This window comes from Chroicocephalus ridibundus, chromosome 6 (genome assembly GCF_963924245.1).
Source record: "Chroicocephalus ridibundus chromosome 6, bChrRid1.1, whole genome shotgun sequence".
NCBI lineage: Eukaryota > Metazoa > Chordata > Aves > Charadriiformes > Laridae > Chroicocephalus > Chroicocephalus ridibundus.
The window spans coordinates 17,194,889-17,209,521 of record NC_086289.1 but is presented as its reverse complement, the minus strand read 5'-3'; the positions used below and the strand labels follow the sequence as shown (position 1 = coordinate 17,209,521).

The window sequence follows — 14,633 nt, the reverse complement described above, 5'->3', positions numbered from 1 at the left end:
TTCACATGAAAGCTGAAAAAACTTTCCGTTTATTAAAATATTCCATTTATATTAGTGTTTGCCCCACTGTGTTTCTATTTTACATGGTTGCCTATAAATGCAGAGGTCGGGAGACCATGGTCCAGATCCAGATTGTCCAGTGCATCTCTGTAAAATAGTTTGCTCAGTGCTGCGTCATAACTCCACCAGGCAGTTACAGACAAGGGCAGCCCAGATAGCTATCAGTAGTGCAAATCCTTCTTAGTCATAGTCCATATTGGAGGGTTAGACACCCAGCAAGAAAGCTCTGGGATCCCTGTACCCTACAAAGCAGGGTGCCGCCCAAAAGCCCACAGGCTGTGCTCTGCAGGCGCTGCTGAGGTCCAGGGAGGGTGCTGGCAGCGCCGTCAAGGTGAGGCCCCCAGAGGCAGCCCCTTGCCGGGGCAGAGGTGGTGGCTGGGCCACGTATGTGAGCGGCACGGGCACCACGCCGCTGTGAGGTCCGTAAGGGAGAGGCGGGGGGCTGCAGAAAGGCTCCGTCCTCAGCTCCTGCAGCTGCCGCTTGAGCTTCATTCTCCGGTTCTGAAACCAGGTCTTGATCTGGGGGAAAGGGGAGGCGGGAAGGAGGAGAGGTGAGGTTACCCAGCCCGTGCCACGGCCCATGCCCAAGCCGTGGCCCATCCCGTGGCCTGTGTCCCCCCAGCTGCCCTGCCCAAGCCCCCCCGCTCACCTGCACCTCCGAGAGCCCCATCCTGCCGGCCAGCCGGCGCCGCTCGGCGGCCCCCAGGTACTGCTGCCGCTGGAAGGAGCTCTCCAGGGTGCTGAGCTGCTCGGCGCTGAAGGCTGTGCGCAGCCGCCGCCCCCCGCCCCGGCCGCCAGGCTCCTCGGGGCCCGAGCACTCGGGACCCCCCTCCGGCGGGGGCTGCTCCGCTCCCCACGGCCGCTCTCCTGCTCCTGGGAAGAAGGAGGAAAGGGGTCAGAGAGGCCTGGGAACCGCGTGGGTGCCCGCCCGCCTCCTTCGCTTCCGGGCAAACACCGCACAGTTGGTCCTTAGCCGGAACCCGGGGGTGGCACAGGGCCCGTCCGTCCTCCCCGTCCCAGCGCCGGAGCACCGGTATGCCCCGACAGCCGCGGGGAATCCGCGGTTACCTGCAGCGGGGGGGGTCGCCAAGCGCTCCCTGCTCCTGCCGCCCGTCCCGTCCCGCGGGCCGGCAGACCGCTCCTCGCTCCGCTGGCTCAAGCCGGGGCTGGAGCCAGGCCGGTGACCCAGGGCCGCCGAGGATGATCGGTGCGGGGAGCCCTCGGTGGGGCTCTTGAGGGCCTGGCTGCTCTGGGACAACCACTCCACAGAGAAAGGGGCCTTGGTCATCCTGCCTTGTTTCGGAGATGCCGGGAAGGAGGGTGTCGGGGAGCACGGCTCCTCCTTTATACCGCAAGTCCCGGAGGAAAACGTTGTTTGTGTAAATACACATCAAAGGGCCAGATAAGTATCATCTAATTGCCATCAGTCCTCCCCCCCAACAAAAGATACCGTTCACACATTGCCACAGCTCGCGGAGGCTCGGCTCCGCCGTGTCTGCCCCTGGAGGAGTTCACTCCGCCGTCAGTGATTTACAGCTCTTGTTACATCCTATGCCCATGCAAATGGCATTTATAGAGCTGAGCGGCCTCAAACAGCGCTGGGGAATGCACCCCCGGGGGAGCGCACAGGGACCAGCATACCCAGACGCTGGCAGGAGAGGGAACGCTGCTGCTCCCGATCCCCCTTCCCCTGGAGTTGGCTTTTTCATTCCTTTTCAAGCAGAGGATCCACTGTCTAAAGGGATCTTCTCAAGCCTGCTCCTCTTTGGGCTGAGCACCGTGCTCCCGAGACAGCCTGAGGCAAGCAAGTAGATAAACTCACTCATTGCATTCTCCTGGGACTGCAGCATCAGGTTATAAGCACCAGGCATGGGGTGAGGGGGTTGGAGGAGAAGGCTGTGAAACAGAAAGGTAAAGGTCAAGGCTGTTCGGTTGTACCAATCGTCTGGCTCCTGGCTGCTTATTTAAAGTATGCTTTCCGGACTAAAGAATCAGAAAAAACCAATTGTCTCAGAATTAAAGTTGTGCTGGGATTTTTGCTGAGGTTACAGAATCCATACCATATCTTCCCTCCCAGATCTCTTCCAGTTGTGCAGGTCACACAGGTTTATCTGCTTTCTCTCCCTGTCTTTCCTCTTATTACCTTACGCTTGTCTTTCAGAAGTGTTCCTATCCCATCTTTGGCTTTTGTGTGCACCAGGAACACTTGGCTGCTCCAGTAATGCCCCTGTAGTACATTGACAAAAGGTTCCTGGTGTTTTACGGGCAGTTTTTCACTGTGGGGTAACCATGAATTCCCTCCCCTTTCCATCCCCCCTCCCGTGCAAGAAAAGACTAGGACTACAGCACCACTGATAACTCCTATCACACCCCTGCTCGGCATCTGTCTGCCTCCAGAAACCATGACTGCATGTCTGATTTGTCTGTCCTTATTCCTGTTTTCTGCTTTACAGTCACCCTCTACCACCTGCACACAAGCCCCACTGTCCATTTACCCTGTGACTTGCTCTATTATTCTGCCACTCCTGCTAGATTTCTCAGCATTCACGTCGTCTGTGATCACAGTTAATGTAACCACGCTTCTGTCTTATTTCTTAGGCTGTCAGTGAGGTAGAGGCTCGAAAATCGAACTCCTCCTACTTAATTATTTAGTTTATGTCTAAATTTTTCAATGTATTACATTTTAATCTTATAAAGATATACATACATTTTCTTTATATTAATACAGCAAAATGTTTTACCCAAACCTCTTCATCTATCTTTTCCTAAAACCTACATTTCAGCTCCTGTCCACTCAAAATGTAGCTGCTATATCCATCCATCACAAAATCCTACCATTTTCTGCTTACTAGCAAATTGTTTCATTAAATGATGTTCAAGTTTGACTTGTGAGCCCCTTCTAAGCTGTCTCTCCTTGCTTGCTCATTTTCATGGCATAGGCCGAGTCCTCCTCTGCTCCACCAGTGATGCCACTGTTCAAGCGTTTAATTGTCTCTGACCAACAAAAATACAAACGCTATTGTCACCTTTATTTAAAGGTGGCTAATAACTGATCTAGAACCTGTGGGTGCTACCGCAACCAGACATGACTGCAGTCCTCCTGGAGCCCTTTGTTTCTGGTCTGTGTAAGTAGGGACTGACTCTGCAGCCTGCGCTACAGCAAAAGCCTGTGTCCACTAAACAAGCTTCCCAGAGGGAATCGAGGGAACTACTGCTAAAATGTCTAAATAAGCTTTCTGAAGGAAACAGGTGTAAAAATGTCTGAAAAAAAGCTGAACGTGTGTTCAGTCCTGTACATGTGTTACAAACCTAAAGAAGCCTACAAACTTCTCTAGCATGGACAAAGCCCTGCAGGATATATATATTTGGTTTTTTCACTGTATTAAAGTGTTTGATATCTAATTGCTTAAAACCTCATCCATTCATCCTTTCCAAGCACTTTCTGATTAACAATGGAAAGTTTAGAAAGTTTGCTTGACGAAAATGTACAAGACTGGTTTTAAATTTCCTGTTTTATAAAAAAAATTCACCTCACTTCTCTTCCCCTCCCCCAGCCCAAATATTCCAAGCACAGGTTCTTTACTCTTCATTTCATCAGGTAAATGTGAAGACTACCCCCATCACAAACCTGAGAAAATATTTTAAAATATCAGAGGTTCTGAGTACTAGCCAATTCTGGTGCCAACGTATTTCCCAGAGCAGACCAAGAAGGCAGGAGATGGGAAGGAGACATACAGGAATCTGCTGTGTTAACTGAGTTACTAAATGGCAAGTCCCTTGAGTCAGCTATATTTAACTTGTGGCCTGGAAGCAGCCTCTCCAGCTTGAACTGGGAATACTGGTGCCATTGTCTGCCTGGAGAATCCTGCCGAGCCTCCCTTGCAGTCAGACAAAATGCCTTTCTCAGGACTAAATTCTCATGAACATCAGAAAAAGGAAGTGTAACTTTTCTGCAAGCTTCCGTCTCAATTTGAATCTCTCTGATTACTTTAACAGCATTCTGCAACACAGATGGGGCAAGATCCCATCCTGAGGAGATAAATATGTCCCTTGTGCCCAGAATTATTTCCATTCCTTGTTCCTACGTAATATTATATACACATATAAATATAAATAATATAGGCTACTTACATATAAAATATATACTTACATATCCATATACATTTTTTTTTATAAGTATAAAACAGTCTACCTGTATGACATTTTTTTTCTAGCTTTATTTTCTGTCAATGAATAAAGGTACTTGGAAAGCTCTTTGATAGGACAAAAAGAATACATGACATATGACGGTGCTCTAAAAAATAGAAAATCTCGGGTTTTAGCATCCACTGATGCATCTGTCACATAGTTTCTTTACAGATTTTAAGACATTTTCACCATCTGAGCTGCAAATTACATCTTTATACACTGCTGGTTTATTAATTGCATTTTATTGGGGCAAATGTCACAGCCAAAAGATGGTGTCAAATGTTGAGCTCTCAGAGACACAAATTGATCATGTTGTGACAAGGTTAAACCAAATCTCATTTCCACTACACATAAAATGTATAAGTATCCTGGATAGATGGCAGATGACTTCTGGATGTAATGACTGCTACAATATTTAACAGCTGCTAGTTTAATTTTATCTAAAATTCTTAAGCTGCTGTCTTTCTGTTTCTATGTATTATTCAGTAGATGTTTGTTTGAAAACCTCCTGCTAAACTGTGATTCAGAAATAGTGTGTTTAAAATCAAGTGATGTTGCCAATGGGATGAAAACCTGCTTATGCTAAAGCCCTTGGGAATTTGAGAGTAGACCAGGACCAGACAGGACCTTTCCCTCTGCTGCTACAAGGAGGTAGAGAGAAAGAGCTCAGACACGCCTACACGACTGCCACTAGCAGAAGTCTTAAGATCCATTTACTGAAGATGATGACAACACTTTATGCAGATGCTTGTACAATACATAATTGCTCTCTTTGGGGAGTCAGCACCTTCCCCATGAAAATAAGGACCATCAGCTTCCTCAGGACCAAAGGATTCTGAGGATCATAATGCCAAATGCCAGCCCAGGCCAGGCCATTCTGTGGGAGGTGATGGAGAAAGGAACATTTTAGCATCCAGGGGAATTAGAATGAGTTGAGATTTGTCACTTGACACTGACCCCTATATTTCTTCTGAGCAGGAGCTGCATTCAAAGAGGCCAAGAAGTGGCTTTATAGATGGCTGGCTGGGACAAGTGGGATGGGATCAAGATAATGGTGCTTAGGCAAGGCAGCTCTGCAGAAATGTATATGCACAAGGCTGAGGAGGGTCTGCAGAACTGGCTAGTCCTGCTTGGCAGGCAGTTAAGAAAAAGATATATTTTGGGATAACAGCCTGGCCTTTAAGAATTAATTGCTGCTCCACATCTTCCAGCTCAAAGGCCAGCTTTGCCCCAGTAAGCCAGCTCGGAGGGGCAGGATTGTGCTCTGAGATATCCCCTTCCTATTGAAGCTTTGAAGGAACTGAAGAGAGAGTAACTGAGGGCTGACAAGTGCCTTGGGTTACCCACAGGTACTGGAGCAATGTACCTACAGGTACACAAGAGCAAATGAGGGGACTGTCGTTTTGCAACACCAGGTGACCCTTTCTTGTAACAGTGGAGGGTCCTCTGAGATGTGAGTAGAGCGGACGTGTGGTCCTTGGGAGTAGCTAGGGGGTGATGCAACTCAAAGAGTAAAAAAGGCGGCTTATGACACACAGGAGGATGGGTGTTCATCTGCGGACACGCAGGTTTCCTGTGAAGGTCTGCCCAGTGAAGCAAGGGCTGCTGGCATCTGGGGTACAGTTTATACGGGCTTTGCCCTGTCATGTTTATCCAACCATTGTAATTTCTGAGAAATCACTCTTTGGGACTTAAAAGCATTACAAATGGCCTCTAACCAATCTCTTTATTATCAATTATTATAATCTTTCCTCTTTGACAGAATAAGAGCTACTTTTCCATGAGGAATGAAAAGACCATATGTGCAGAAATACCAGGAGGGCCTGGAATAAACAGAGTGACAATGCATAGATGAAAATTAAATGGCTCATCATGCTTGGAATTGATCTAAATCAACACAGCGCTCAAAATGCCAAGAGCTCCCATGGCTCCTTACCATAAGGCAGTTACCAGCAGCTAGGCAGAATTGGTGAAATGTTTTAAAAAGATATATATTCTGCAGAGAGATGCTATAAACATTAAGAAAGAAAACACTTAGATGTCTTCTGTTTTTAATAGTTCCTTACCCAAATTTAAACTTATTAAAAAAAGAAGTCAAATTTTATATGAATCAGGACCACATTTAAAACATGTACCGCTGTTGCTAGAGAAGCAAGGTTCATCAGCAGATTATTTTTTTAATTTATTTTTAAAACTTTTATTAGACAAACTATTACAGTTGGAAAACCAGCCAAGTTTCAGGCATAAAAATCCTTCTTCAGCACTCATTGCTGTCATACTGTCACTGAGAGAGATCGCTATGGACACTGCTCAAACAAAACTGCTCAGAAGTCTGTAGTTGGTTTAATTCTGTCTAAACTAGTAATTGGACTTTTAAACTATTTGTTGAAAGGAAGCAGCATGAGAAGGGGCTTTAGGAATGGTTTTATTTTCCAAAGTAGATAGGGATTAATTTTTAGGTGCATAAATATGCTTTAGGATCTGTGTAGTGTTAAAATTATGAATTATCTAGGAATATGAGATGCACCTACAGAGAATAATGTGCATATGCAAATTCACATAAATTCCACTGGTTTTAGTAGTTGTTCAGGTCACTTGGACTAACAATCTGATCAAGACCACAAAATGTAACACTTGGATGCCCTGAAATCTTTTAAAAACCTAACAGAGGGGCTTACTTCACATTTTAGATCAAGGCCTTTTTCTTTGTCAGTTTTTGCTGAAAGATAATTTTTTTCATGATGGTTACTTCTAAACTTACATTTAACAACCTATTAAATATAAAACTAATAATGCATTAAATCAGAAACGTTCCATTCTTTTTACTTTTTATTTCCCACAAATACCTTCTAAAGAAATTTAGCTATACTATGACTAAAGCATTTGTCATTCTTGAGAGTAACTGTTCACTTTCAGCTATTAAAGAATGAATCATTTTTTTTCCTTCATTTTGGAGTTAGCATTTGAGCATGATGAGTCAGCAGGAGAACAAGCCATCACAGCTGGCAGCCCTGGGTCATCTGTCACCCTCTGTGCCCATCCTGGCCTATGCCATACATTGCTGCTTTGAAATGCATTGGTCCCAGCAGTGAAAATATTTTACTGACTCTTCATTCCCTTAACTCACACCTAATAGAAATCAGATCTTTGTACTGATCCAAAACCAGTCTGTTCAAATTAAATGGAAATAAATATTACCTCTTTTTTTTTTTTTTTCTGACTTCAAAGTTCTTCTCCATTTCATGCTTCTAGTTATTTCTTCTCCTCTTCTGTATTCCTCACTATACACCGTTTCTTCCTATTTTCTTTCTTCCAGTCACTTCCATCAAGCATCCTGCAAATGTTACTATTAGTTGAGGAAAAGAATAACTTTGGCAGGATGCAGAACTGTAGCAACAGAGCACAAATGACTCTTCGCTGCATCCCAGAACAGGGAGCACAGCCGCGTCCTGACATCCCCTCTCAGCTTACTGATAAGGGAAAAGCTGGGCTATAGTGGGTGAGGACAGGAATGTAGTTAGGTAAGATACTTAACACTGCCCCTGTAATGTGTAATTCAATATCTGTATTTCGCAGTGTACTACTTTGACAGGTTTTACACAAATGAGTGCATTACACATCAATAGAAGCTAATTAAGATTTAAAATTAAGAAGTTGTGTGCGCACACATTTCTCCAAAAGATTAAAGGGAGCAGCTGAATGTAAATACATGTTAATTTTAAAAATGGAATATACAAAAACCTCTGCCATTTCGCGTTTGCCTGTTTCTAATGGGCAGATTTTAGGCAGACAGCTGTAAGGCTGATCGTTTTTCACGATACCTTTGCTCATGGTGCAGCATGTACATCTAAAAGGCTGCAAGGGTCTCTTGTGCCACCTCCTGGTCATACGAAGACTTCACATCGGGAAAACTGCTACACAAAGAAAGAAAGGGAAAAAGTTGCAGTTTAGCTGAGGCAGTGACAGAATCACAGAATCAGAGAATGATTTAGGTTGGAAAAGACCTTTACGATCACCGAGTCCAACCCTAAAACTAACACTGCCAAGTCCACCCCTAAACCATGTTCCTAAGTGTCACATCTACACGTCTTTTAAATACCTCCAGGGACGGTGACTCAAGTTCTTAGCAGCTAAGAGGAGGACTGGCAAGACTTGCTTTCCAGCCTCCCCCAACACACAGATGTGCACGGCAGGCTTTTACCTCTCCGCTGCTTTTAGAACAAAGTAAATTTTCCACTGCATTACCTTATACATATAATGGAAATTCAGTATTCCTCTCTAACATCTTTTCCATGAGTTCTAGTTAACACCTTGGCAACACCTACTCTTTTGCTATGCATCAGTGGAAAAATGTAAGTAAAACCTTGAAAATTAAAGTGACTGGAATACAATGAAATTAATAACCAAATCAATAGCATTCCCTGATTGCAGGTAAATATTCGAATTTGTGTCCAATCTAATCTACTTTACTGAGAACACAGAGGGACTGAAGATCATTGCTGAGTCCCTCTGTCTTCTCAGGGACAGGACCAAACGGGCCTGGGCACTCACGACGGTTTGATCTGTTCTTACAAATGTACAGGAAAGGGGATCCTACAGGTGTGTGAGTAACCTACTCCAGTGCTCCACAGGAAGCTTTACAATGTAAAAACTGAAACAGAATCACCCTTGCTTCAAAATTAGTACTGCCTGACTTAAGCTTCACAGAGCATGGAGAAAACCCAGTCTGTAGCTACTACAACTTTTCACAGCAACATTTCACACACACAGTCCTGCTCATCCTGATCTTGTCTACATGAGTTCAATTCTTCCAGTTTTTCTCTGTTTATGTTTGCTAAACATATTTTCATTAAGGTCCTCTGTTCATTTTGCCTGTATGGATCTTGAGTGCAGTGCCTAAATGCTAAACTATTCCTGCAGATGCTTCACTAGTGCCAAACAAACAGAGCAAAATAATTACCTTCTGTCATATATGGGTCTCTTATAGTATGCTTCATGTCTTCTCCCCCACTCCCCTTTTTTTTCTTTTTGAAAACTGTACACATGGATTCATGTTCAGTTTGTGATCCATTATGGTCTCCAGAGATGTTTTCTGAAGTTCTGCAGTTATCTTTAATTTCATATTTATCCTTCAGAAATGCAAGGCTTACTTAGAGCTTAAATTTAAACCATCATCATGATTATTGTGAGTTCTAATCTTGTATGTTGTGTAAGCGTGCTTTTCATCCCACCCTGTATTTCATTAGTAAAAATCCCAGACACAGTGGGATCCAGGCCCCACCTGTCATAATACGGGTGTAGGGCGTGAGAAGACTTTGTTATGGTAACCCAGGATATTTTGCCTCCCTCATCACAGTATGTAGAGTCCCAAGCACATCTTATCTTGTTGTTCCGGTAACCTGGAATATTTCGCTTCTTCCCATCTGTGTATGTAGAGTCCCAGGCACGTTTTATCTTCTTGTTATGGTAAACCAGGAGAGTTCGCTTCCCCCCCATCTGCACATACCCATCACAAATGCCAAGGTGAAGGCCAGCTGTAGATCTCAGAATTTGGACAACAGCACCTGCATTACATCAGTTAGCTAACGAGCAAAACAGGACATTGGATGTGTATGATACGTTAATCAGCACAGGTTGTATTACTCACCCCACCATGCTTTCCCTCGAGCTTCCCTCCCAAGCAGGGGTCCAGTGCATCGGGTCCCCATTTGATTAGCATCAGTGCCTCAGGATTCCCACGGTGGAACGCTAAGCTTTTGATAAAGCCAAAAGTGTTTCCTGAGTGTTGTGCCTCGTCCTGAGGGATCTGCACCTGCTTTTCATTTGTAACACACAGGTAGTTCTACCCCCACTGCATCCTACTCTATTAATCTTCACAATTTAACAAACCCTGGTAATTACCCGGTGAAATGATGTATTAACTAGTGTTACACCTTGCAGTACCATCACCTGGAACTTAGCAATCTAATATATAATCAGGTCAGGTGGATCTGTTGTCAAGGGGTTTATTGACTTTAACATACAACATACTGTTTTGTTTATATCTATTGGGACAGTTACCCTGACAAAGGAGACCATTAAGTTATTTTAAAATTACTTTATGGACAAATGCATGTTAGCCTTTTAAATGCTAGAGACTACTCTATGCTTGCAGATTTTTAGACAGATTTTTCAGCTATTCTTCTAGTATCAAAGTTCGTCTGGCTGATTCCCCAAGTCAGTCCCTGTACTTTGCCTTTCAACTCATTCCTGTGCTCTCATCCACTTTTAATAAGTAATATTATTTTCTGGTTCTCTTGGGAACTCACTAATTCTTCCTCAATCAAAAATATAATCATTCCAAGGTTATTTCAGTTTTGACTCTTTTTATTATACAACAGATTTAATCAGAATTTAATGTTCTAATACATCTAATTAACTTGATAGCCTCCCATTCTGACCTGCACTCCTGTTTCCTGGTTAGCTTTGATCATGATACACGTTGTTTAGAGGGTAGGGAGTGAAATAGGCTTTTGCACTATCTGATATTTATTCACCTCTCCTGGTAAGCAGAGACCTCTTCTTGTATAACAGAAAAAGGTTTAAGAATCCATTTTTATTGTTTTGCTTTTCCCTTGCTGGCAATAGCACTTTGTCTGCCCAGTTTTGTTCCTAACCTGCTGTGCTGTTCTTTTATATTTATTCTTGCCAATGCAGCCTTCTCGTTTCTACTTTTTTTCATTATTCTTTTTTGACTTTTTTCAGGTTATTGATGAGCTCCTAATGCAGTCACACTGCTCTATCAGTTTTCTTTCCTTTGTGTGAGGATAGACTGTTGTTATACTTAAAATATGTCCTGTTTTAGAAACCTCTTTTTAGAAACTGTCAGCTCTTCTGAACTTATCCTTGCCTTAGAATTCCTTCCCTAGGACCTTATGTACCAATTCATCAAGTTTATTGAAGTTTGCTTTTTTGTAGCCTACAGTTGTTATTCTGCTTCTTTCATCCCCTTCTGCCCTTTGAATCATGAACCCTGTTGTCTCACGGTAACTTTGATTTTGATTGCTTTCCACCTTCAGATTTTCAACTAGTTTCTCTCTATTAATCACAGTAAAATCTTAAATAGTAGTCCGTTTGTACAAATGAAGCCTCCACACTCTCTACCTGTCTGATGATCAGTTACAGACCCCATACTATGGCACCTAGCCTTTTTATAATTTAAACAGAAAAAACTATATAGGCCTGTCTTTAGATTCTAAACCAACTATATATTTTTGACATACATTTCAGTATTCTTTCCCCTTGTATGTCCTTCCTTCCATGTGCTTGTTCCCTCCAATACTTTGCAACAGCATTTTGTGTACCGCAGGTCTAGCTTTTCCCCATTATTCCCCATGCTCCCAGCACTAGCTTAGACACCCAAAGCTACGTCCGAACTGTCCCCATGCCGGGCTCGGACCAAAGCACATCCTGGCTTTCATCACAGGCATAAGCAGATGGTATGGGTAGGGATGTGAAGGACAGGGTACTGCAATATGTCCCTTGGTCTGGACAAACGAAAACCGAGGGACTATTCGTGTCTTTTCAAAATACATCATCCTTGCAATTTTAGATGCAGCCTAAGATATTCAGTAATTCGTCAGCTATCCCACCCTATGTGTTTGGTGACCTATTGCAGTTCCCCATATCTTCCTCTAGGTTTCAGTCTTTTGGTTGATTACCTTTTATTTAAATAAACTAATCTGGGGGATTTCGTATTCCCATATTCCCAACAACAGTCTTTAACAGATTTATCCGATCTTTATCCTGCAGTTTACCTTCATGGAGAAAAGTTACTTTGCTAATGACTATGGATCTATATACTCATCTCAGGAGTCACCTGTTCTTTTTTTGGCCTTTTATCTCCAAGCCCTTTGCCCTTTTAATTCCTTGCATCAAGAAACAGAGAATTAGGAGATACCTTGAGGGGATATCAAGACACGGCTTCCCCAGCATAAGTGACTTTATTCTTTATTCTCCCTTTTCCACAAAACAACAGTAATCCTAGTCTACGTTTGTGCAGCTGATTATCCTGGAATTTTGCATATATCTGTATAACATACCTTATTTTATTGCGTTTTATTTTTCCGAATTGTCAAGATAATTTTAAATTTTAGTCATCTTCAGCATGCCTGCAGAACCCCACAGAAACCAGAGCATGTTAACGAAGGCATGAAATAACACCAAATGCAGGCAGACCTCTTCAGAGCCTTACTGGACACAACCTTGCATTTTTCTAACGCTGTCGGCCACTCTGTGGTTATCCAAACAAAGGTGGGTTTGTTATTTAGCAGTTTTTCTTCTAGATCTGTTCCACTAGTTTGTTTGCAAAAAAAAAAAAAATAATTGAAAATTATTGAGTATCTGTTACTTAAGTGATTAATTTACTACTGTTACTGTTTATGAGCTTTATGATATATGATCACAAATAAGCATCTATTTGCAGAGATTTTAATTCTCAGACTGATGCTCAAGCTCACCCATGCCCAGTCAAACTTTCCAATTTATGTGTCTCTGATAATGGCAACTCAAATTGTTTCATTATGACAATTGAGTTCTACCAGTTTAAAAACAGTATATATTTTAGTGTCTAAAACCAGTACATATTTAATCTACATAATGCCAACATCAGAATGAGACTAACCTTAGCATTAGAATGAATAATTAAAGTAAATAATCTTACAGCTAAGACACACGACAGATTTACAAGACAGTAATTAAACTCATGCCTTTTAGGCAAGTTCCAAAAGCATCATTTACATTAGACCAAAAATGAATAAACAGAATGATGAAAAAGACCAGATCCTAGACTAGATTACTGCAATGGCCTGACGTCATATGGCAGCTGCTAATTCCGCTTGCATGTGGGATACTGAAACACCACTGAAGGGGAAGCACGCTACAATAATGGCAGGCTGAAGCTGTGCTGGCCTGCTTTCAGGTCGTTCCCAAAGAACCTTCACGTACTAGCTAGAAGTCGTCTTCAAACATTGCAATAGAAGAAACTAAGGAGCTTCTCTCTGCAAAGGGAGAGAAGAAGATTCTGCAAATCAAAGTTTCCAGTCTACAGGGGTTGTTGACACTCATTGATAGATTGAAAACAGCCACAGGAAAAGGTCCTTCAAACTTTTTGCTGCATAGAGATTATGCAGCAAATAGAGATTGGAAAGGTGGAATTGTTCATTCTCACATTTTGGAGAGCTATCAGAGTATGAAATCACCTAAAACCCCGCAATGGAAATCTTCTACTGCAAATTAGTAATTTATTGGTGCTTAAAATAATTACAGGATCTCTTGGTAAAAATCTTTTATAATGAAAATTGTAGTGGGAGCAGTTAAAATGACTATCTGTAAATTTCTTACATTAACAATGTTCGTATTTTTAATAACTGAATGAAGACAAAAATATTTGTAGGTGAAGAATACCTGTTAGTAAGGCAAATCCCAAAGATGACCACTCAATTAATCTTGCTTTATGGGGCTTGAATTTTTAAACAGTGTTCAAATCTGCATTTCCAATGTTTTGAGACTCCTTCTAAAGCTCAATATGTATTTTAAAATAATTATTTATAAAGCATGTTCTGAGAAAGAAAGTTTTCTGGAAAAAAAAAAGAAAAACTCTAAACAGAACACTGCATGTTATTTAAAGGCACGTATGCTTTGGATTGTATTTGAGCAAGTACGAGGGAGAGAAAGACTTCATCTGCACTTCTTCCCTCATTGTAATATCAAGGACTGAAACAATCAACCATCTGTTTAACACTGAAAAACTATTGTTAGCTTTCCTCCTTTCAAACTGTAGTTTATTCATTTGTTCTTTAGAAACATATTTCCTAAAATTTTCATCCTTTGCAAATCACTTACAGTCCTTGGAGAAGTTATGAGTCTCAGCAATGCTTACGAAACAAATCCAGTACATAAAGGAAGAATGTAGAAAACCATAAAAGCAAAGTTTAGAAGTGGTTGAAAAATTTCCAAGGAAAGACATTAGTCAAAATCATGAATCAGTGTTGATTCATGAAATATTTTCCAGCATCTTGGTCCGGGCTTCTACAGAATAGTTCATAGGATACAACTGAATCCATCCCCATTTCCTGGCCGGCTTCTGGAGGTGCTGGAGCTGGAAACCTGCTTTCAAATGCAGCTAGTGTAACTAGGACACCGTTCCCAGCTCTCTACAGGAGGCCTGAAAACCCCAGGGATCTTGGGGACAGACACCTGCAAAGGGACACAGAAAGAGCACCAACGCACAGAGCAACTGGAAAGGCTCCCAAGGAACAGACTTCATTTCAGCAACTCTGTGGGTCACTGTTTGAAAAATAAACAACATAAGAACAAGACAAGGGAAGTGTGGAAAAAATGAAGAA

General features: G+C 42.4%; 1 protein-coding gene across 1 annotated transcript; it reads right to left on the bottom strand.

The window, feature by feature from the left end:
- Positions 1–264: 264 nt before the first annotated feature.
- On the bottom strand, positions 265–1,348 carry LOC134517174 (homeobox protein vent1B-like). The gene is made up of 3 exons (XM_063338418.1): positions 1,129–1,348; positions 710–933; positions 265–579 (listed from the first exon to the last, which is right to left on the bottom strand). Exons 1-3 carry the CDS (start codon positions 1,346–1,348, stop codon positions 265–267), a joined length of 759 nt encoding a protein of 252 aa, XP_063194488.1.
- Positions 1,349–14,633: the final 13,285 nt, after the last annotated feature.